General features: G+C 28.1%; 2 protein-coding genes and 1 long non-coding RNA gene across 4 annotated transcripts in view; 1 reads left to right on the top strand and 2 right to left on the bottom strand.

Moving 5' to 3' along the window:
• The window catches only part of LOC122498524 (hemicentin-2-like), a 331240-nt gene that overhangs the window by 100975 nt on the left and 206155 nt on the right, over positions 1 to 24110 (top strand). The gene's annotated exons all lie outside the window — the stretch shown is intronic.
• Positions 14446 to 16049, bottom strand: LOC122498530. 2 transcript variants are annotated; one of them, XM_043606302.1, is made up of 5 exons: positions 15807 to 16049; positions 15646 to 15722; positions 15478 to 15540; positions 15023 to 15331; positions 14446 to 14913 (listed from the first exon to the last, which is right to left on the bottom strand). In XM_043606302.1, exons 1-5 carry the CDS (start codon positions 15830 to 15832, stop codon positions 14603 to 14605), a joined length of 786 nt encoding a protein of 261 aa, XP_043462237.1. In that variant the 5' UTR covers positions 15833 to 16049; the 3' UTR covers positions 14446 to 14602. The 2 variants fall into 2 exon arrangements, with proteins under 2 accessions (XP_043462237.1, XP_043462238.1); XM_043606303.1 differs by having other exon boundaries at positions 14453 to 14913; positions 15023 to 15319; positions 15807 to 16047.
• Positions 16359 to 19762, bottom strand: LOC122498532. The gene is made up of 5 exons (XR_006301237.1): positions 19607 to 19762; positions 19445 to 19520; positions 19322 to 19345; positions 17294 to 17359; positions 16359 to 17184 (listed from the first exon to the last, which is right to left on the bottom strand). It is a non-coding gene; the product is annotated as an uncharacterized LOC122498532 (long non-coding RNA).

Genomic DNA, 24110 nt, shown 5'->3' on the forward strand with positions numbered 1-24110 from the left:
GCCGCAGGAACTAGTGCACTTACCCTATTTTAAGTATTTATTTTTTAATATATATTTAATTGAAAAATTTACGAATAATTGAAATTTTGTAAAATTAAATTATAAACAAATGGATTTAAAAATTATGAAAGAACTTTTTCGAAAATGATTGAAAACACAGGACCACAAAATTTTTTTAAATGAAGTTTTGACCGGACCCTGTTTTTTATATGTTTTTTGGGTCGCTGAATTTGGATCCGAACTCAGTTTTCCGTCATTATTATTATTTCTTCACAAATTAATAAAATTCGCAAAAAACTGACATTATATAATGTTAAACAATCAACAAAACTCGTGAATATTTAAAATTTAAGATAGCTGATCCAATATGGCGTCAATTTTTTTAAAATTCACCCAATTCACCTGAAACTTGTTACTCGGGGGTTTTTGGGGTTGCTGCATACGAATTTCACCTTAGTTTAAATTTTTTATTTCAAAGATCAAATTTATAGACTCCACAGTTCTTAATTTTCACTGAAATCAATAAAACTAATTACTGGATAATAAGTACCAGACTGTAATTATTATCATAATTATTCATTTCCTTTTTGTAATCTTTTTGTAATCTCCTCATGTAATCTACAAAAAAAAATATTACATAACACACAAAAGTAGAAACATTACAATTTGTAAATGTCACTGTTGCCATGATGAATGGTGATTTATGAATATAGTATTCTATGCAGAACAATTTTCAATACATTCAGTACAGTTATATGGACCGTGAAGGAAAGCAGACACAAATAGCAAAATAGAGAAAGAGGGAAGGAAGCATTGGATAGAATCATTTCATGTTTCTGCAGAAAAGATTTTTATCATACTTACGTGAATCACGGATTGTAGTTGTTATCGGGGATTACTTACATGTAAGCTTCCAAATGGGATATATCACTTGGAAAAAGAAAATAAAAAATAATACAAAATATATATTATCCTTTGAAATTAGAAGATCACGTTATCAGATTTAAAATGCGAAAAAAAGAAACCTATTAAAAATTTAGTCATATTTCTCATCCATTCAGTTGGTTTAATCATGATGGGTTTTTTTTTCTAGAATTAATATTGATTAAAACCCATGGAGTTGCACTTTCTCTCTTTTGTAGGAAGCCTTTAAAAATTCCGATCTTGAAGTGAATGAGATGATCTCAAAAAAAAGTAGTCGAAAACATTGGGATTTCATATTCATTGAATCCAATAGTAACCTTAGTTGGATACGTCTGACTTTTAAGGTATCCTATTTTTAACGTGGTAAAATTTTCAAGTGAAGAAAATTGGTAGAACAAGTAAATAACGTCAATTAATTACAATTTCAAATTTTAAAGTAACAAAAAATTATATTCTTTATTTGAAATAAAAATTAAAAATCTTTGTATTTTTCTGTTTCAGGTAAGTTTCATCTACTTGCGTATTCATTCAATTTGAAAAGTGGTGAGAAATTTTTCTTTTATTTTCTAATTCTATATAAACTAGCAACAATTTGCGCGCTAAAGCGCGCGGCTAACTTCTTCTACTGCTATTTTTAAATAAAATTAGCAATTTTAAAAATAAAGGAATTTAAAAATTTCCTAATTTAAATTTTTGTTGAAAACACTAAAAAAATTCAATTTTGGAGAAATTAAAAATTGCAGAAATTCAATTATTTGAAAAAAAAATAAAAATTCTTCCTATAAAATTCAACTATGTTCAAAATTTAAAAAAAAATTCTCGTAAAAATTCCAATTATCTTTATAACTAACAAAATTCTTCTCCAAAGTTCAATTATTTTCAAAAATAAAATGCATTTTTCTAATTTCAATTACTTTCAATATCTATTATTTTATAATAAAATTTCTCAAAAAGAATTCAATTATTTAAAAAAAATGTTAATGAAATTGTATGCAAACATTTAATTATTTTCATAAATAATAAAAATTCCACAGGAATTCAATTATTATTTTTATAAATAATAAAATTTTTTTAACAAATTTAATTACTTTTATAAAAAATAATTTATAATTCTCGAAAATAATAATAAAATTAAAATTTTGAAAATTTTGATGAAGTTACAGTAACAATATTCTTATATTATAAAATAATGATTTTATTACTTGATCACCTTTACACGGAGAAACTTTTAATACCACTAATTCTTAAAACTGGTGAGACATTTTAGTATGTTAGGTTAGATTCAAGGGAAAAACGACATAGGTTATAGAAATTGCTATTGAGACTATCAAAAACACTCATTCAGTATATATTTTACAGTTCTTCATAAGGAAACTAACGAAAATTAGTATGTTGTTTTAGAAAGAAAATAATAATTTTTGCAAAGTTGGGAAAGCCATGAATTAAAAAGAAACACAACAAATTAATTGTCTATAGATACTCATAGAGACGATAGTGATACTTGGATCTGATGGTAGATGGCATTAGTGTATGTCACTGTAACTGTAGGTAAATATATTTAACACGACGTAAGAACCTAACCTATATTATTAACGCACACACGCACACGCAAGTAAAGACACGACGATTGGTCACGGAAACCGAAAGATCGCACGATTCGTTAGAAGTACACAGCTGAATCGTCCTTATATATTAAACGAGTGGAAAAATATGTGCCTTCGAGAGAGAGCATTTTTTAAAATAACTTACTAATCAAATTATGTAAATAAGTAAAAGTCGTGAAAAAAATTATGTTATATTGAGGAACAGTTCTTGAATTTAATTTGGCATGAGGAGACATTCACGTTTATTAATAAAAGGTTTTTTTCTTTCATACACGTGTGAATTTCAACTTCGAAAACATTAGGGTTAGTTCGCGACGTCAGGTGATGGACTCGGTGATGCTCGGGCGAAATCGGTTAAGTCCGCCCGCAGTCCTTCCAAAATTGGTATGTTACGTTAGAATGTCTGTTATAATATATTCTATCTATATGTGGAAAAAAGGTTAGAATTACCGTATTATTTCACAAACAAAAACTAGCATTTTATTCTTTTCTAAAGAAAAATAAGACTATTTCTAATGCAGATAGTAATTTTTGTACACCGAAGGTTGCTTAATATATAACGAACTTATCATATTTTCGTATTAATGTTGAAATTATTAGCACAACGCACGAAAAATCCTCACATTCTAACGTACTTTTAGAATAAAGATAACCAAATATATTTAATATTAGAAGAAAAAGTTTCTCCGTGTAATTATTAGAAAACATGAAGAAATCGATAACTCCGAGTCTTCGACTCGGAGCAATAGATATCTTCATATTTTATAACAATACTTTTATAAATTGTTTAATTTAAAAAAGGTTTGAATTTGAAATTTTTGAATGTCTTAATTCCTGTTGAAAATCCTGTTCCAAAAAAAAAGATTTAAAAAAATAGGAATTTTGCAAATAATTTTCTTATTTTTTTAAAACAAAATAATAATTTTGTTAAAAAAATTGTGATTCATAAACGAAAATAATGCAAAATAAATTGCATTATTATTAACTTTTTTATAATTTTTCTTTTCAAATATTTTCAATTTTAAAATTGTTTTGAAAATCATTGGATTTTTGTAAAGATTTTACTATTGAAAAAAATATTTTACTATTTATAGGGTAACTGTACCAATTGTCGAGGGTTTTAGGCAACATGTGACTTTGACATTTTTTTTCTCGGAAGTAAATGCACTTTAAAATTTGATTTTTGTATATTTGGACGAAGGATCTAATAATGTTTAATATTCATATTTATTTTTTTAATATAAACTAAATTGTTAAGCAAAAAATATATTTAAAAGTCAATCGAGCAAAAGCACCATTTGTCGATGGTCTTGTGCTAATTTCTCGAGGGTCTGTTCCAATTGTCGAGGGTATGACATTTTTAAACATATAACCCAATATAACCTAACAATTAACCTGTACAGATATTAGAAAATCGAGTAGATATTTATTTTTTCGATAAAAATATTATAGAACATTACCAGAAAACAAATATATTTATTTAACTATAATTGAATAATTTATAATATCGATATAAAACATTTTTATAGTAGATGATACAGGACAGAAAATTATTTAACTGTTTTTTAAACTTTTATAAATAAGTTAATTAAATTTAATCAATTTTGTTAATCAGACATTAATTGAAAAAATAAATTAATTTAAGTCACATTAAATTTTTAAACGAATAAAATAAACTTTTATTACGAACTGTAAATATAATGGTTAATTATAATTAAACTATAGTACAAAATTTTTTAGTTTTAAATTTTATTTATTTTCATTATATTATATATTTTCATTTTTTTTATTAATTTTTTTTCCGTCTTCCTCGTTTATTTGGTTGATTATTTTCTGTTGCTTGTAAATTTTTGGAGCATTTTTTTTCTTTTTCTGTGTACCTATAAATGTTTGGCATTTATGTTTGACGTTTAGTAAATAAACACTTAACCATCGATAAATGGTGCATCAGCGAAAAAAGTGACTACACCAATTTTCGAGTCATTACCTCGAAAAATGGAACTGTCAAAAAAAAGGAACCAAATACCGATGATTTGCTTTTAAAAAATATTAAATATTTTTTTTTAACAAAAAGCATGCATACAAAATTAATTTAGTTCGTGTACAAAATTATAATAATAATTGTGTACACAAAAAGTCATTATAAATACGTTTAATTTGCATTTCTAAAAATCTGTTTTAATCAACCTGAAGTATTAAGAAAATGGAGATTCGTGTAAATTTCACAGCAGAGAATTATAATATTAATTAAATAATTATTTTAGTTTAATCGCTACGAAATTTGTATATATAAATATACAGTTGAAAATACAAAGATTATTTAGAAATTTTTTTTGTTCTTAAATATTATATATTATACTATTTATCTAAAAAAGAAAATTATTATCCTCGACAATTGGAGCACCCTCGGCAATTGGTGCAGTTACCCTAAAAATAATTAAAATGTTTGGCAAGAATTTTTAAAAATTTTAAGAAATAATTAAATTTTTATGATGAATTTTATGGAAATATTTAAAAATAATGAAATTTTTTCGAGAAATTCAATTAAAGTTATGTTTCGAAAATAATGGAGGAATTTTATTAAAATTATGTATATTCAAAATAATTGAATTCATCACAAGAATTTTATTATTTTTTGAAAATAATTGAATTCTTTCAATTTTTTTTTTGACGAATATATTTAAAAATTGCATTGAAACTAATTTAATTTTTATATAGAATTTTTTAAAAATATTTTGAGAATAATTGAATTATTTTTAGAGAATTTTAAATTCTTGTTGATATTGCATTTTATGGAAATTTTTGAAAATAATTAAATTCTTTCATATAATTTTACTGAAATTTGATTAAAAATAATTTAATACTTGTGAAGAATTTTACTATTTATAAAAATAATTGAATTTTTTCGAAGGATTTATTAAAATTTTAGAAAATATGAACAGTGTTAATTAACTTTGTACTTAATAAGTGAATTTTTAAAATTTTGATTATGAAATTATTTTAAAAATTTATATTTAAAGATTAAAAATATTTGTAATTTGCATAACAATAATAAATTGAATATCATGTTCCGCGCGTAAAATTTTCTAGTAATAATATAATATACAATCTATCTAAAGATAACAAAAAACAAAAGTATGAATAAAAGACAGCTTCAGAGTGTGAGGGACAGAAAAAGTGAATGAAAGAATGAAAGAACATTCAAATTATTATAGTTAATTAATAATTAATTAATTAATTAATTAATTGAATGATGTTGAGTTCTTGTCTTTACGAAGGCTGAGACACAAAATTAAAATAAACAGTTAGTCAGAAATTAAATTACCAAAGATTTCGTTGTTTTTCTAAATTGAATGAGAAAAGGGGAATATGGCGAGAGAGGCAAAAAATGTTAATTGGCATTTTGGCCTCCGGTGAAATTCCAGCAGGGAAATTGAATGGACGGTTGAGCACACGATTTGAAGATGGAGTATGAGAGTGAGAGGGGGGGGGGCATGAAGTGAATCACGCGGGAGCAAAATGCATTAACCGTACTTCATTCGAAGTGCAAATAGACGTCAGACTCTGGAACATAGCAAAAAGACGCTTAGAGGAAAGGGAGAGGAGTCAGGGGTGAAACTTTCGTAGCAACGATCGTATGCATTTATAGGTCATGAGTTTAGTTAAATGTTTCCGGGTGACGGATGTCACGAAGCTTTTCCTTCCCCCAACCTCCTTCTCCTTAATCCTTTCCTCTCTGTCCTGCTTCTTATACCCTTGTCTAGTACCTCTTGTCATAACCCTTATTTTCCCATTTCATCAAGTCAACTTCCGCCCTCTCGTGTACATAAGACCAGGGTTATAACCAAATAATATTCACCACGTTTGTACTTACTGTACTAGATACACATACACGTATAATGCAAGACATAGATACACTGTGAAATGTGTTGAAATTTATACAAGCACCCACGCGATCTCTTCTGAAAAGGGATGAGAAAGAGAGAATGTACAGAAGGAGAGAACGTAAACGTAGCAGATAGAAATTTTACGCAATAAATGTCAGACGTGCTCTTCCATTGTGTAAAGCTTTTTTTAACTCTTTTTAAAACACATAGTTGTCTATTTAACGGTTTACTAATCTTGTATTTTACAATAAATTTCCTTAAAATGAAATAAAACTTTCAACAAATCTACTTTTCGTTATTGGCAAAAATTGTTGTGATCAAAAAATACCGAACTCGGCTTTTATGATTGAGGCTTATCTGGATTAAATTACCCGCAGAGGAAATACGCTACCAAGAACAATATTATTACCTTTTAAAAGCAGAAATATGATTTTAAATAAGTAAATTATTCATTAATTGACAGTTTGAATTATACTTAACTGTTATCTTCAAATTGTAAGAATATAGAAATCAATGATATTTTATCAGACGTTAAACTTGTGCAGTTTTTCATGCATCCGTCGACTTCAAACACCAGAACGAAAATGAGAACTAAATGATCCGAGAAAATAAATCCTCACTTCCCCCACTCCATTGCGAGAAGTACCAAAAAAATATTTCTCTTTGGAATCAAAAATATGATTTAAAATAATCTCAATATTCTTTCATTCATTCTGTCCGCAGTTTGAAGTTAGTTTCTCTGTACGCTTATGTTTTTTTCCTTTAACAAAATATTGTTTGCCAAATCGAAAATATGCAGCGGTATTTTTTCATGATTTATAAGAAAATAATATTACAAATTAGAAAATTTAAAATTTATGATTAACAAATAAAAAATATACCCATTTTGTTTGTTATAATTTTTCTATAACAAATTTCGTTTGACGGATCTAAATTATTATGCAAATTATTGTCCTTTTTATTTATAAAAAAATAATAGAAAATTGTTAATTGTTAAAAAATTTTTATCAACAAGTTGGAAATATACCAATTTTATGCATAATTTTTATTTCTCAATAACAATATTGTTTACAAACTCATTTTTTTTCTTTTGGCAAGAAAAATATTAGATAGGTTCCCGTTTCTTAATATTTTTGTAAATAATTCTCAAATAAAGAAATAATTTGCATCAATTTTTATTTCTTAATTTCAATTGTTTTAATAAAATTCAAAGTTTTATAAAAATAAAGGAAAAAAATGTTTATAAATTATATTTGTCAATTAGAAAATTTAATTGAAAATGAAACTGAAAATTTTTGAATTTTTAGAAAATAAAGGAAAAAAAATTTATTGAAAAAAATATTCTGTTAAATTTATTTACGAATATCTTTAATTGTAAAATTATTGGAAAACAACAATTTCTTTTTTTAATATTTTAAATATTTAGGTAAGTACTTATTATTATTTTTCCATAGGAATTAAGATTTTAAAAAATTTCAAATTCAAACTTTTTTGAAATTAATCAACTTTAAAAATATTGTTATAAAACATAAAGATAAAGATATTCGAGTCGTGATAGATTTCTTCATGTTTTATATAATAATTAAAGAGAATCGAATGTTAAAATAATTATTTTATGTTACAAGAATATTGTTACTGTAACTTATTGAAAATTATTTTCGTATTCTATTATTATCTAAAATTTAAATGAAAATTAATTTTCAAATAAATTTTTATTAGAAAATTCTACGAGAATTCAATTATTTAAATACAAAAGTAAATTATTTATAATTGAATGTTTCTTAAAATTTAATTCTTATAAAGAATTTTATTAACAAATGTTTAATAGGTATAATTGAATTCTTTTCACGAATTTTTATAAAATTTTTGACAATAGTTACATTTATCAAGGAATTCGGTTAAAATTGTATTAAAAATAATTGAAATTCTGCGTTGAGTTTTATGATTTCTGAAAATAATTGAATTATTGAGAAGAAACTTATAAGAAAAATTGTAAATATTTAAATTCCTGTGAAATTTTTAATTAATAATTAAACAATTTTATTAAAATTGTTTTTAAATAATTGAATTCTTTTGGGTGATTTTATTAAAATAGTAAATATTGAAAATCATTGAAATGAGGAAAATTTTTGAATTCAATTGAAATTTTGACAAGAATTTTATTAAAATTTTTGAAAATAATTGAATTTTGAAGAAGAATTTTTTTTATTTATAAAGATAATAATTGGCAGTTTAGTTGAGATTTTTTTGTTAATTTTGTACATAATTGAATTTTGTGATAAGAATTTTATTATTTTTAAAAATAATTTAGTTTCTGGAATATTTTGTAACTTCTTCAAAAGTCAAATTTTTTTAGTGTTGTTACCTAAAATTCTTCTATAAATCCATTATTTTTAATAATTAATTAAATATATATTGACAAATTTAACTAATTTTAGAAGATTTTAAATTATTAAACTTTTTCATAAATCTAAATTCATTAAAATTTCTAATTAAATTTATTCAACATTGAAATTTTATAAAATGTCAAATTAAAACCGTTTGAGGTTAATTTATTTATGAAAATTGTAAACGCAACTCTTTTAAAATTGAATTAATTTTGAAATACTTAATTAAAATGATTCATTAAATAATTTATTTATTTTATGATAGTTGTTCAAGATTTAAGTTATTTAAAAAGAAATTTTTGTCAGAAATTGAAAAAATTGAAGGTTTTTGTATTAGAATTCGTGGTAATTTTATAGTTTATGAGTCAAACAAAAATGACAGAAAAATTCAGAATTTTTTTATGAATTATAAAAATTCAATTCTTTTCAGTGACTTTTCCCTGAATCCCCTATGTCAGAATATACGATAATTATAATTATAATAAAATTAATATATTCCAATTCATATTTTATTTTTATAAAAAAAATTTGAATTGAAAATTTATAATTTTTTTAATACATTAATTGACAGTTTGAATTACTTAACCGCTCCATGGCGAGTCCTCTGCAAAGATTGGCATGTTATTATAAAAATACCACATCGCATAACACTAACACACATCAATAATAACTAAACCTTAATAGGTAATTTATAATACTTTATTAAAATAATAATTCTACACACCTTCCACCAAATAAACATATTACAAAATAAAATATTATGTTACCGAATAATGTCGTTACCTTAAAATCATTTTTCATGTCACGAAGAGTGAAAAAAGAAGGAAATTTTTCGTGAAGAGTAAAATGAAAATGTTTACGGTTTGTCAGGTCGCAAAGTAAAATAGTGAGCGTTCACAGTAGAAGAGATCGTTGACGATCGTTCGTGCGCACTCTACAAGAGAGTCTGACCGTAGATAAATTTGTTCCACTGTCCGGCTTTTGTCTCCGTTTGTCGGCATCAAACTTTCCGAGTTTCCGCTTACAGACAAGATAGATAAATAATATTTGAAACTTAAATACACTTTGTCCTTTGAGAATTATATTACAATTAAACTGATTAAATAGCGATTTCATTTAATTAAATTTTCCTCTTTCAACTCAAGTGTCAAATTATTTCAATAAATTAAAGTAAAATATCTTTCAAGATCATCTTTTATTGATAGTCAAAAATTTCTCAAATAAATTGTTCAAAGAAAAAAATTGTTCTTTATTAAAAATTTTTCTCTTTATTCTTTCTTTATTTTCGGACAAGAAGTAAAAAGCTTCTGAAGTATGAAAATATATTGTATATACGACAAAGACGAAGATTTTATTTTAAGAGCATTTTCAGAATGACCTTTTTGGAATCCCTAAGGATATACTAAAATAATAGTGATTTAAGGAATACGGTCCTGGTAAATATATTTTCTTGATGGAAAATTCACAAGACCTTTTCTCATAAATTTCTAATTCTACTTATTGACTGAGTAGATATTCTGCTCTAATTCCATTGATTTCGCTTTTTGTTTTTTTATTTTATATTTTGCTACATTTAGATTAAATTTTTCGTATCAATGAAAATATCCAAAAGCGAAAGAATGTTAATTAAATAAAATTTATTTTTGCTTGGAATTTTTACATATTCGGTGAAAAATAATTATTTACTAATAACGTTTCACGAATATGAATTCCAGTTCAAAATTTTCATGTCAAAAGCTTTCACCCGTCTGTTCATAAATGCCACGTTGTAATTATACGGGAGACACTATACCGATGAAATCTCATCAAAGGAACAGGTACTAGATGAGATTTGAAGGGAGGGCGTGTTGTGGTTGGGATGAGACATGGAAGTTACTGAAATATAAGACGTTAGAAAAGGAAAGAGGGCAATGAAATTTATTTCATGAACCGTTTACTAGAAAAGTAACTTGCATTACTTTTGAGTTAAATAAATTATTTTGTCAGTTTGAATTAAATATCTAAATGGGAGAAAAAAAGAGTTTATGTATTGTTAACGAAAAATTTGTCAGTTTATAGAAAAATGAGAATGCTACGTTTTAAAAAGAAGATTTCACCGTTTGCAAGTTGGCTGAAGGAGAGCAACCATGCAAAAAGTGGGAGAATTTAAGGTAACCACTCCTTTTCTTCCATTTCCAACCACCTTACCCGCCAGCCACCCTCTCTTGATCTCACTAACCCAACATTCTTGCAACCTACAAACCTGATCTCTCGAGACGTGGGAGTACTTTTACGATATTTCTATAGTGAGAATGTCTGCAGTCGTGTTAGTAGACACACACACACACCTTCACGTATAGAAAAGCGAGGGCAAAAGGAAAGAAAGAGAGAGAGAGAGAAAAGTAGTCATATATGTAAAAATACAAAACGACATTTCGCTATACCGCAGATGCGAATATTTTTCTTGTGCTACGTGTACACAATATGCCTCGTAAAAACACGCGGCTCCATTTTCTCCTCTATACCAGTAGACATCGAAAGATCAGTAATGTCGAGACGTAGCTTTAGCGTCGCACTTTGTTGAAAGAACTTTAGGGGTCGAAAGTTGAAATCGCATTCGAATAATAAAATCCAATTTAAAACATCCTTGAGATAAGAAAGTTAAAAATAATAAATTATTACGGATTTTCTTTTCCTTGAGAATGTGCTTTTAATTTTTGAGACTAAAGTACTGGAGAATGGTGGAAAATATATATTACTAAAACAGATTTAAATATTCCATCCAGATACATGGATTAAAAACCAATCTTATTTGGTTCTTGTTCTGGTCGACCAACTGAAGATCACTCCCGTTTTTTGTGGACTTTTTCTATTTATGGAAGTACGGACATCAGACTTATGCAGAAAGTATTTATTCTTGGCCCTTGCTAAAGTGTTTTTCGCTATTTCAAGGTCCGATTCTGTAACTTTTTCACTTCCCACTCTCACTTCCCACCTTCCACTTTCCACTCACCTTTCCAAGCTTCCACTCCCCACATTCACATCCCACATTACACTTTCTACAACCACATTCTACTTTCTACTTCCACTTTACACTTCCCACACTCAATTCCCACCTCCCACGTTCCACTCACCACATTCACTTCCTACCTTCTACTTTACACTCTCACTTACCACCTTCAACTCCCACTTCACACCTTTCACTCTCACTTCCCTGCTTCCACTTCTCATTCCCAATTTTTACTTTCCTGCCATTAGGAGGAGAAAGTTAGAAGCGAAAGTGGAAAGTAAGAGTGGAAGATGGGAATTGTGAGGGGGAGTAGAAATTGTAAGGTGGGAAGGGGTCATCCATAAATCGATACTTCAGTGTGATACAGTTCTATCTTCCAGTAATACTTAGAAGGGAAGTTAGGGGGAAGTGAAAAAGTTACAGAAAATTATATATAAAAAAAAATATTATATATATAATATTATATATATATTATATATATAATATTATATATATATAAAATTATATTCTGTAACTTTCCCAGGTAAAAATGATTCGTACGCATTTCGTTCCGAAATCCGTCCAGATTCGTACAGAATTCCTATCGAATTCGTATGAAATTACTAGCGAAATTCGTGTGGCGTTTTGAAACGTTTTTTCCCACGAATATTCGTGCGAATAATACCCGGATTTTTTAAAATGGATTTTCAAGAAATATTTTCGTTTGGAAATCCGTATGGAAATTCGCACGGAATAATTTTTGACAATTTCTTCAAAAATTTTTAGTCAAATTTCTATACGAAATTCATACGAAATTCGAGTGAATTACGAACGAATTTATTTTGGAAACTTTTTTTAAAATTCTGCTCGGAAATTCGTACAGAATTCCGCACGAAATGTCACCTCAAAATTCCCTCAAAAATTGTCAGCGAAATTTCCATATGAAATTGGTACGAAATTCGAGCGAATTACGAACGAATTTATTTTGGCAAATTCGCTGAAAATTTTTAAAGGAATTTTTGGCTGACATTTCGTTCGGAATTCCGTACGAATTTTCGAGCAAAATTTTTCAAAATAAATTCGTTCGTTATTCGCTTGAAATTCGTAAGAATTTCGTATGGAAATTTTGACGAAAATTTTTGGCTGACATTTCGTGCTGAATTCCATACGAATTTCCGAGCAGAATTTTATAAAAAATTTTCAAAATAAATTTGTTCGAATTTCGTACAAATTTCGTATGGTAATTTCGCTGAAAATTTTTGAGGGAATTTTTAGGTGACATTTTGTGCGGAATTCCGTACGAATTTCCGAGCAGAATTTTAAAAAAAATTTCCAAAATAAATTCGTTCGTAATTCGCTCGAATTTCGTACGAATTTCATATAGAAATTTCGTTGAAAATTTTTGTGGAAATTTTTGGCTGACATTTTGTGCGGAATTCCATACGGATTTCCGAACGAAAATATTTCTTGAAAATCCATTTAAAAAAATCCGGGTATTATTCGCACGAATATTTGTGCGAAAAAACGTTTCAAAACGCCACACGAATTTCGCTAGTAATTTCATACGAATTCGATAGGAATTCTGTACGAATCTGGCCGGATTTCGGAACGAAATGGGCACGAATTTCGTACGAATCATTTTTACCTGGGTTTCCACTTCCCACTTTCACATTCCACGGTACAAAACGTCACCTCGAGAAAGCACTTTTCTAAGTTTTACCAGAAGATAGGACTGTATCACACTGAAGTATCGGAATTACGTAAGACATTTAGGTGGGAGGGGGGTCTAGCTAAATTTTACGAACAATAGAAAAAATGGCGCTAATGCATGTAAAATATCTTACGAGGGAGGAGGGGGGGGGTCAAATTTTACACAAATAAATTTTATGTAATTTATAGACTGCCCCGAAGTGAGAGTGGGAAGTTGAAAGTGGTAGTACAAAGTGAACGGTGGTATGTGAATGTGGAAAGTGGAAAGTGAAAAATGGGAGTGAAAAGTGGAAGGTAGGAAATGAATGTGGGAAGCGAGAATTGAAAGTGGGAAGTGTAAGGTGGGAAGTTGAAAGTGGGATTGGAAAGTGGTAAAGTGAATGTGGGAAGTGAGAGTGGAAATTGGGAGTGAGAAGAGGTAAAGTGAATGTGGGAAGTGAGAGTGGGAAGTGTATGTGGGCAGTTGTGGAAAGTTGAATGTGGGAAGTGAGAGTGGAATGCGGGAAGTGGAAAAGTTACAGAATCGACCCCACATCCACCACTACAGACGTAATTATTCTAATATCGTCGATCGTCTCTTGACATGAGATGCGGCTTGTCACATTAGATAGTTAGCAAGGCTTACAGCTACTATAAATATACCTCCTTGATTGAGAGGGACTCATTCGACGATGAAATCTCCCGAAGAGCATTTCAAATTAAAGAATAAATAACGGTTACTTAATTTCAAACTGTCAAGTTAAAAATTTTGAAAAACTCTTCTACAAAGGATTTCTAACTAAAGGAACAATAACGGTTACTCAATTTCAAACTGTCAAGTAAAAAATTTTAAACAACTCTCCTGCAGAGGATTAAATTTTTAATTAAAGTAACAATAACAGTTATTTAATTTCAAACTGTCAAGGAAAAAAATTCCAAAAAATGAATGACTTCCGTCCGCCTTCTGTTGACTAAAACCGGAATTTTGTTATGTTTGTGGGGTAGAAATACATGTATTACTTAATGTTTGAAACTTTATTTTCTTTCAATGTTGATGTATATGCAATGTTTGGAAATATTATTTTCATGATAGTCGGACAGTAAAATTAAACTTCCTCATTTTATAGACTATGTTCCGTACTATTAATTTTTATTTAAGGTGGTAAAATTTGCTGTGAGATTAGAATTGTCATTTCCGTTACTATAAACAGCATTAAGAACGATTGTATAGTTAGTTCCATGCTTTAGTTTAGAAAGCGGTTCAGAAATTTCATCATTACTATGTACATAATCAGATTGGTCATAAGACAACTCATCAGGAAATTTGTTACTTTCCCATACTTTTAAAGTATAACTTTGCAATTTCGATTTATTTTTGGGTTTTTTCCAAGAAACAATGCATCCACTATCTGTAATGCTTGACACCTTGAGCTCTCTTGGAGGTGCACGTTCATCTGTGGGTGTTAGAAAAATTTGGAATAATATTACATTTAACTCATACATTAACTAGAAACTATGAATATTTGTTATATTAATAATAGTTATTTTACATGTAATTTATACCTGAAATAGAATCAGTATGAAATTCCTCAGTCACTAAAGGTTTAGAACAACTTGTTTTATTACAAGTCGCAATTTCTAAATGATAAGTACTTGACGGAATGAGATTAAATATAAATGAAGAATTTTCTTCGTTTGGTAAGTTATCAATGTTGCTTTCTGTTTCTGTATTATTTACATCTAGGCAATTCACCTTGTAAAACTCTTCGGCAGGAATGGGTTTAATCAACTGAATAATTCCAAAATTGTCACCAAATGAAATATTAAACAGATTTCTTGACTGTTGGCTATCAGATGCATCTTTTAATAAAACTTTTTTTTAAATTTGTAGACAAGAAAAATTAATGTGTAAATTGTAAAGATATCTACATTAATTAAAATTTAATTAAAATATACTATTTTGATAAGAACGAATTAAATTTTTCAAACATTCAAATGTATTTTGAATAATTGCTTACCTAATTTATTATCGGCGGCGCTAGGTGACACCTTCTCAATAGCTTTCTTATTCCCCGGTGTATCTAATAATTAAATTTTTTAAATTTATAGAGAAGAATTATTTTATTTAGATGAGGTCAAATTAAATTTTTTTCAAAGTTAAAATATATCTATTTGTAGTTGCTCACCTTGTTTACTACTTTTATTCAAAAAGAATAATGAAGTCGGAAAACCTGCTCCGAATAGAAGTAACAATAATAATAATCTGTAAAAATTAGTAACACAATATAAAAATTATTCATATGCTTATTAATATTTAAAATACGGAAATTAAAAAAAAATTACTAACAGACAATTTCTCGGTTTCTTTTCCATCTTTGAATAAAAAACAAGTTAGACACACTCTATTATTTAACGTCTTTTGGTATGAAATGCCACGTTTCAAAAATAAGAGTTAAATGCGTCACTAAAAAATATTTTTCGTTGCTTAAAATTCTAAAAAATTTTAAATACACATAAACTATTTCTTCTTATAGTCACTATTTTTTCTTCAATATAACCAATGTATAGGACAAACAAATATTAACTAATAAAAAAAGCAGTTAAAACGACATAATGATAAATTTATGAATATTTTGAGGACTATCTAGAAAATTATTCTTCAATTTTATAACTGTTTCACGAACAAAGATTAATATAGTATTAAATAATAAATAAAAGGAAACCAATAATAAAAAGAGTTGCAAAATGACAAACGTTAAAAATAATAATGTAAGAATATTTTCAAGTCTATTTAAAAAATGATTCTTTATTTTTATAACTGTTTCACAGAGAATGATAAACTTAAAATTAGAATAAAATAACTCTTTTCTATTTACACTTATTTATTAAAGTCAATAGAAGCATCAATGCTAATAAACTATAAAAATAAATTACATTTAGCACGAAAAACTATTTATATATTTAGTAATATTTAAATTGCTGTAAGTGAGAAAAAATACCATCAGAATATTTTTAGAAGTCATTGCCATCTTGAAACAGAAAGTAATCAGACAAATTTTTGGTTAAAACTGACACGTTACTAAGTAAGAATTAAACGTGTCTTTCTTAGAAATATTTTTTATAACTTGAAATTCTAATATTTTCAAATACACGTAAACTGTTTATTTCTATAAATATAGTCACTATTTTTTTTGTTCAAGATAACCAATATTAAGAAAAATTGCAGTTGGAACGCCATAAAAATAATAATATATGAATATTTTGAGGACTATATAGAAAATTATGCTTTAATTTTATAACTTTTTCACGAACAAAGATTACTGTAAGTATAATATAAAATGATAAATGAAATATTTTTTTAAATTAAAACAACTTGGGAATAATATTTTTTTTGATATTTTGTAAAGCATATATGTTTGTACCTAATGGAGGGACTATTGTATGCTCCTCGGTAATATAAGGATTGGAACAAGTTTTTTTATTACAAGCTTTGACTTCAAATTTATATCGATTTCCAAACTTCAAGTCAAGTACACGATGAAATAAACTATCACTACGGTACAAAAATTTTCCAATGAGTTTACTATTCCGCTCATTTACGTCCATTAGAGAGATGGAGTAATATATGAACTTGTTTTCATTGTCTACACTGTTTACTTTAAAAAAGATAGAATCACTTTTTGACTCGAATGATACATCAGATAAAGTTGGCATTGCAGGAGAATCTATAAAATAATTGTGAAATTTTTGTTAAAAATTAATTACAGAATAAAAATAATCAAAAAATTAAACTAATAGAGTAAATGATGGTGATTTTTTATAATATTCGCTAACCAGAATCCACATCCGCGATAGGTGACTCCTGCTGATTTACAGTCTGATTATAGTTTCCAGGTGCATCTAAATAATTCGTAGAGAAAAAAAATTAATGTGTAATTTGCAAAAATGTCGACAATAAAATAAAATTAACATAAACCATAACATACTGTTATGATTGCTTACTTGGTTTAACCCTTTGAGGGGCACATTATTCATATGGACGGATATTCTTTACATCTCATGTCTCAATATTTTTGGGGTCGCTGATTACGAATTTAAAGTTAGTTTTTAAAAATTCAAAATGGCGGATCCAATATGGCGGACATTTTTTTTAATTAATCGGATTCGCTTGAAAATGTTTACTCGGAAGTTTTCGGGGTCGCTGATTACGAATCTGATGTTAGTTTTTAAAAATTCAAAATGGCGGATCCAATATGGCGGACATTTTTTTTTAATTAATCGGATTCGCTTGAAAATGTTTACTCGGGGGTTTTCGGGGTCGCTGATTACGAATCTGATGTTAGTTCTTAAAAATTCAAAATGGCGGATCCAATATGTCGGACATTTTTTTTAATTAATCAGATTCGCTTAAAAATGTTTACTCGGGGGTTTTCGGGGTCGCTGATTACGAATTTAAAGTTAGTTTTTAAAAATTCAAAATGGCGGATCCAATATGGCGGACAATTTTTTTTCAATTAATCCTATTCGCTTGATAATGTTTACTTGGGGTTTTCGGGGTCGCTGATTACGAATCTGATGTTAGTTTTGAAAAATTCAAAATGGCGGATCCAATATGGCGGACGATTTTTTTTAAATTGTTTAGTTTTACCTGAAACTTGTCACTCGGAAGTTTTAGGGATCGCTGATGACGAATCTGATATTAGTTTTTAAAAATTAAAAATGGCGGATGACTTTTTACAAAATTGATCCAATTGACCTAAAAGATGGTTCTCGGGTGAACCCCGGTCACTGATTACAAATTCGGTGATAGTTTTTTAAAGTTCAAAATGGCGTTTGCAATATGGTTGATGAGATTTTTCAAAATTTTTTCAGATTTGCTTGTTACTTACTTTCAAGAGTTAATAACGTATTTTCTATACGTCACGAGTCATTCAAGAATACCATTGATCATGTCGCATGCGATTTACCATGCGATATCTAGTGTCATAGTTTCAAGAATCAAGCCCCTGATGTCATGTTCGTAATCAGCGACCCCTAAAACCCCCGAGTAAGAATTTTTAATCAATTTTAAAATGTTTAAAAAATTCGTCATTTTTAACAATAATTTATTAATTTTTTTAAATAATAGGAATTTTTTAACATGATCTAGGTTACATATTTTTAAAGCCCTATTCTTCCTGATGAGAACGCACTAAATTTTACTCAGAAATATTAATTTTCGTCAAGGATATTGAGGTTTTTGTAGGTGGGACATATATGTCCCATTGGCGTGAAAGGGTTAAATAATTCCTCTGACATTTTGGATCCGCCATTTTGAATTTTTTAAATCTTAGTTTAGATTTGTGGTAAGAGCTTCAAAATACATATAAGGGACGTGTATTATAATTTGATACACAGGATATTATTGTTAGACTGTGTAATCGACACAATTAAATTTTTGAAAGTTCAATTTATAAACAATAAATTTTAAAAATTAGCGTGTTAAAAATTGTTAATAATAATCTTTATTGTATGTAGTTTTAGGGATGTCAAACAAGTAAAAAAAATTTTCAGAGTATTATGACGCGTCGTTTAATAATAGTCAAATTAATTCATAAAGAAATTCAATTTTTTTAGATTGATTGTTTAATATTAGGTTAACAATGATATATTGTTTATAAAAACTCATATAAAGTAATTAAATTATATCCTTAGAGTTTATAAATAAAAACATATGGTTAGTAATATTCAAATATGCCATAGAAACAAAAAATATACTTTGATACAATAAATTAGTCAAATTAATTAAATGTAAAACAAAAGGCGGGACGTATACGTCCCACAAAGGGTTAATATTGTCGCTAGATGACTTCTTATGCTCACCTACTGCCTGATTACCAGTAGCGTCTAAAAATTAATTTTTTTTAATTTATAGAGAAGAAAATTTAATGTGTGATTTGTAAAGATGTCCACAGTAAAATTTAATTAAAATATATGATTGCTGACCTTTTGCACTACTTTATGCCAAAAGAACAATGAAGTAGGAAATCCGGCACCAAATAGAAGTAATAACAATAATAATCTGTAAAAACCAATAACACTCAATATGTAAATTATTTATATGTTTCTTGACATTTAGATACTAATAAAAATAGAAAAAATACTGACAGCCAGTTCCTGGATTTCCTTTCTATCTTGAAGTAGAAAAAAATAGACGAACTTTATTATTTGCTGTCTTTTGGTAAAAAGTGCCACGTAACAGAATAAAAGTTAAATGCGCCACTTAGACATTTTTTTTATTACATGAAATTCTAAAATTTTCAAACACGCGTAATTCTTCAATTTCATAAATGTGTCACAAACAGAGATTACAAATGCCTTTTAAAATTAAAATAAACTGAAAGAGAATATTATAAATTTTTCATTTTTTTATTTCATAACTTTCTATTTAATTAATTAATCCAGTCATTTGTAAAAAAATATATAAATTAAACTCATTGTCAAATAACAAGATAATCATTTCAATCAATTCGATCTAAAACATTACCTAGGACAATTTAATTTGTAGACTATAAAACAATAACGAAAGATGTTTTTTTGAAACGTTCAATTGCAAAAAAAAATTGATTAGAATTTAGTTTAAACAGCTCGTATTTTTCGGAATTTCAAAATCAGACTCGATCCATTTGCACCAATACACGTTATTCTTCATTGAATTAAGGGCATGTGTGAAAGTATGTTTTCAGGTCTGTAACGGACATCTCATAAATTTCGCCACGTCAGGAAATGGAGGAAAAGAGTTAAAGCAAGAGAGAAAGAAAGAATGTAATAGTGAACATGTGATGATGAAAGAACAAATTTTCCACACATATTTAAACTAGAAAAATTAATGTAAACTTTTATAAATTCTTTTTCAATCTTTTCAAAAATAACTTTTTAAAGATTCAATTTAAATTTCTTTCGTGATTTCCATAAAATAAAAATTGCCCCTATATCCATCGTAAATAAGAAAATTTTTATATTCAACATATGATTTGAAAGGATATTTTTTTCAAATATTACTGATTACAAAATAAGTATACGTTAAATGAAAAGTTCTTTTTAATCAATACAAATCGAAATCGTTTGTTTTAATTTCTTGAAATATCAAATAGATGTAAATTATTATGATAGTTTCAAAAGACATTAATATTAACTTGCAAATAATAAAGTTAATATTACCCGTGTAGAAATTTCGCTGGGGCCCTGATCAGGGCCGGATAGGGCCGACCTATTAGGGAATGAAACGCCGCGCCCTATGTGGCCCTGATCAGGAAATCCACATTTTCTTGTCGCCCCGATCTGGCCCTGATCGGGCGCGGCGTTTCATTCCTTACTATGGCCCTAGTAGGGCAATTTCTACACGGGTAAATGAAACTCATATAAATCAATCGTAACAATAACGTCTATTGCGACATAGACAGATTTCAAAACAGTAATCCGCAACCTCATCATAGAGAGATATCTCGAATATTTCCTCTCCAACACGACATTCCAGTAGATATTGACGTACGCTCTATTATGAAAATTCCCAATTCAACAAATGAAGGCATTAAATATAATGTACCTTTCTAATTTACATATAATTAACTATATTAATCTCCGTATTCTTTCATTCACTCTGTCCGCAGTTTGAAGTTAGTGTCTGTGTATACTTTTATATTTTCTTTTCTTTAAAAAATATTGTTTAACAATATTATTTTTTCATGATTTATAATAAACTAATATTACAAATTAGAACATTTTTTAAAAATTACGATTAAAAAAAATATCAAAATAATAAATAGAAAAATAGAAAAAGCATATATGTGACCTGGTCTATGAAATGGGACCTTACGTGTCAAAAAATCATTTTTTACTTTTTTGTTGATTCGGATAGAGTTTGAAACGCTCTTTAAGATGGTGAAAACCAAAAAATCATAAGTTGATTAGAAGTGTTAAAAAATTTTTTTTTAAGTCAAAAGAAACAAGAGTAAAAATACGAAAAAAATTAATTTTTTGTTATTATACAAATTAAAATAACGAAGACGATAATTTTTTATTATTTGGAAAGTTGACAGTTTCTTTGACAACTGTCAACAGTTAAAATTCAAATTTGATATCGTATTCGTAATCAACGACCTCAAAAACCTTATTACTGTCTTTTTTATAAAAACTACCACTTTTTAGAGAAGTTGACAGCTGTCAACTGTCAAATTGTCAATTAAACATCATATTCGTAATCACCCTAGTAAAAATTTGTCATGGAGCCACTCGATTGTTCAAGTTACTGGACAGTTTTTGTCACGGACGCTGATTCTAGGTGGACTGGTAAATAACTGTAAAGTTACTGACCAACGCTCTTCGTCAAAGATTCAAGCTGAATTTGATATTGGCTAGACATAAGTTCTGTCTAGTTTTTTCAATGTTACTTTAAAGTACTCCTAGAAATTATAGTTCTAAGTTTGTCGTGTCGATGACACTGCAATAATGTCTAATAACTAGACAGCTCGACTGATTATTTGCTAGAGATAAATTTGTTCTTATTCTTTCCAATATTTTTAAACTTTTCACTTTAATTTGTTATTAATTAAAAATTGAATTAATTTATTATTATAAATTAATAATATTAATTAATAAAATTAATTGATAAATATTTACAATCATTTATAATAAATATAAAAATAATAAAATTAGTTAAAAATTAATTTTTTTAAATTCCATTTTAGTTTAATTATAATTTTCTATTAATTAAAAATTTAATGAATTTATTATTATTAATTAATAATCAATAATTCATATTAAATAATAAAATTAATTAATAAATATTTATAATAATTAAAAAATCATCTAAAATGTTTTATTACATAGAAAATATTAAAAGTATATACCAATGCTTAAAAAGTTATAATCTCTAGTTACGGCACTGAACTGAAACATATGTGCAGCGGTTATTAATTCTCAGTATCCATTGCGTAGAACGGCCGAGTGCGTTAAGCGGTGCGACTTTAATCCAGCGGGACCCGGGTTCGCTCCCCGTTACCCCCCAAGATTTTTTCGGTGAAATTGCGTTATTGTTTTAAGGTTTATATAGATTATAATTGTTTATACCAATAAAAAATATTTGTTTCAGTGTTATTGTTAATAATATAGTGCATTAGAAAAATGAAAGTTGTTTGAAAACAGTAAATATTTAGGATATTCGAATTTAGAATTTTTTTTTAATTGAATTAAAAATCAAAAAGTAATATAGTGTATGTTGTAGACCTTATTGTTAAAATTCAGATAAGAAAACAATTTTCCATATGATTTCATAAAAGATAACATCGAAAAAAGAATAACCTACTTGACAAATAAGAATAACAATGATATAATTACCCAAGATTTTGACTTATCACGAACCCTAGTCTTACCTTATGTAAATTATATTTCACAAGCAATAACTACTTTGTGTAAAAAATTAAAAATATCAATTATTTTTTCTATAACTAAAAAATTCCAAAATTCTCTTTTACGATCATCCAAGGACAGAATCCCCAAATTTGAAAGAACAAATGTAGTATATAAGATTCCATGTGGAAATTGTGACAGTTGTTATAGTTGGTTACTTTTCAAGTTTTAATATTTGAGACAATTTTGCAATTCATTGCAAAATTAATCAAATATTAATAAACTTTGAAAATTCCTTTAAAGTGTAATTTTTTACACTCACTTCTTGTGCGTAAGGAAATAATAAATTTTGTTCTTTATCTCACATAATATTATTTAATGTGTATTATAATTCTGTCTAATATATTTTTACAATATATTAGATAGAATACCGAATATCACATTAAAGAATATTGTCAATAAATTCATTTACTTTTAATTTAGCCTTAACTTAGATTTTTGTACCGGAGGTACGGTACAAAGTTGACGGTAAAAGGCAAAGTGGCACGGTGCATCGCCTTTACGGGAGAATCTGGAGACACGTCTGACCCGCCCTGTGTCTCCCGCTCGCCTAACTCTCGCTCTTGAAACCTCAACCGTACCGCGCTTGCGCGGAACGGGTGGGGGCAACTCACGCGCTGATTGGCTCTTGCCAAGGTGGAAGGGATTTCGCGGATGCGACTCAGCAGAGGAGCATAAATACCGCGCATTTTCCCTGACTCACTCTCTTACCTCGCCAGACTTCGACGGAGCAACACGTCTCTCACACGAGAGACACGGACACCTGCGCTGGCGTCGCTGACGCCGCGCTCTCGCCAGCCAACTGTCACTCTGCCGAGTGACGCTCTCAGCCGCTGCCACGCCGCCACTTCAACAACGACGCCTCGCCTGCCACCTCGTCGCCTACATACCGTCAACTGCCTGCCGTCCTCCTCAGGGAAATATTTGGAATAAATATTTTATTTTGGAATTTGGAAACGCCGTCTCTTCTCTATTCCGCTAGCTGCGGAACCTCACCATATTTACCAACCTGTCCTTTTCAGGACAAATAACGCAAACAAATTTCACATTGACAATTAGTCCTTTTAAGGATAAATTGTCAATTATTTTACGAAAGAATATTTTGGGTTCGAAAACATTCCACGCAAAGAAGAGGAGTAACTCTGGTGTCTTAAGGCCTCGTGACCTTCTGCACCACCCCGAGGGTTAACGTTTTTCCGTGACA

This window comes from Leptopilina heterotoma, unplaced genomic scaffold (genome assembly GCF_015476425.1).
Source record: "Leptopilina heterotoma isolate Lh14 unplaced genomic scaffold, ASM1547642v1 Lhet_15, whole genome shotgun sequence".
Classification (NCBI taxonomy): Eukaryota; Metazoa; Arthropoda; class Insecta; order Hymenoptera; family Figitidae; genus Leptopilina; species Leptopilina heterotoma.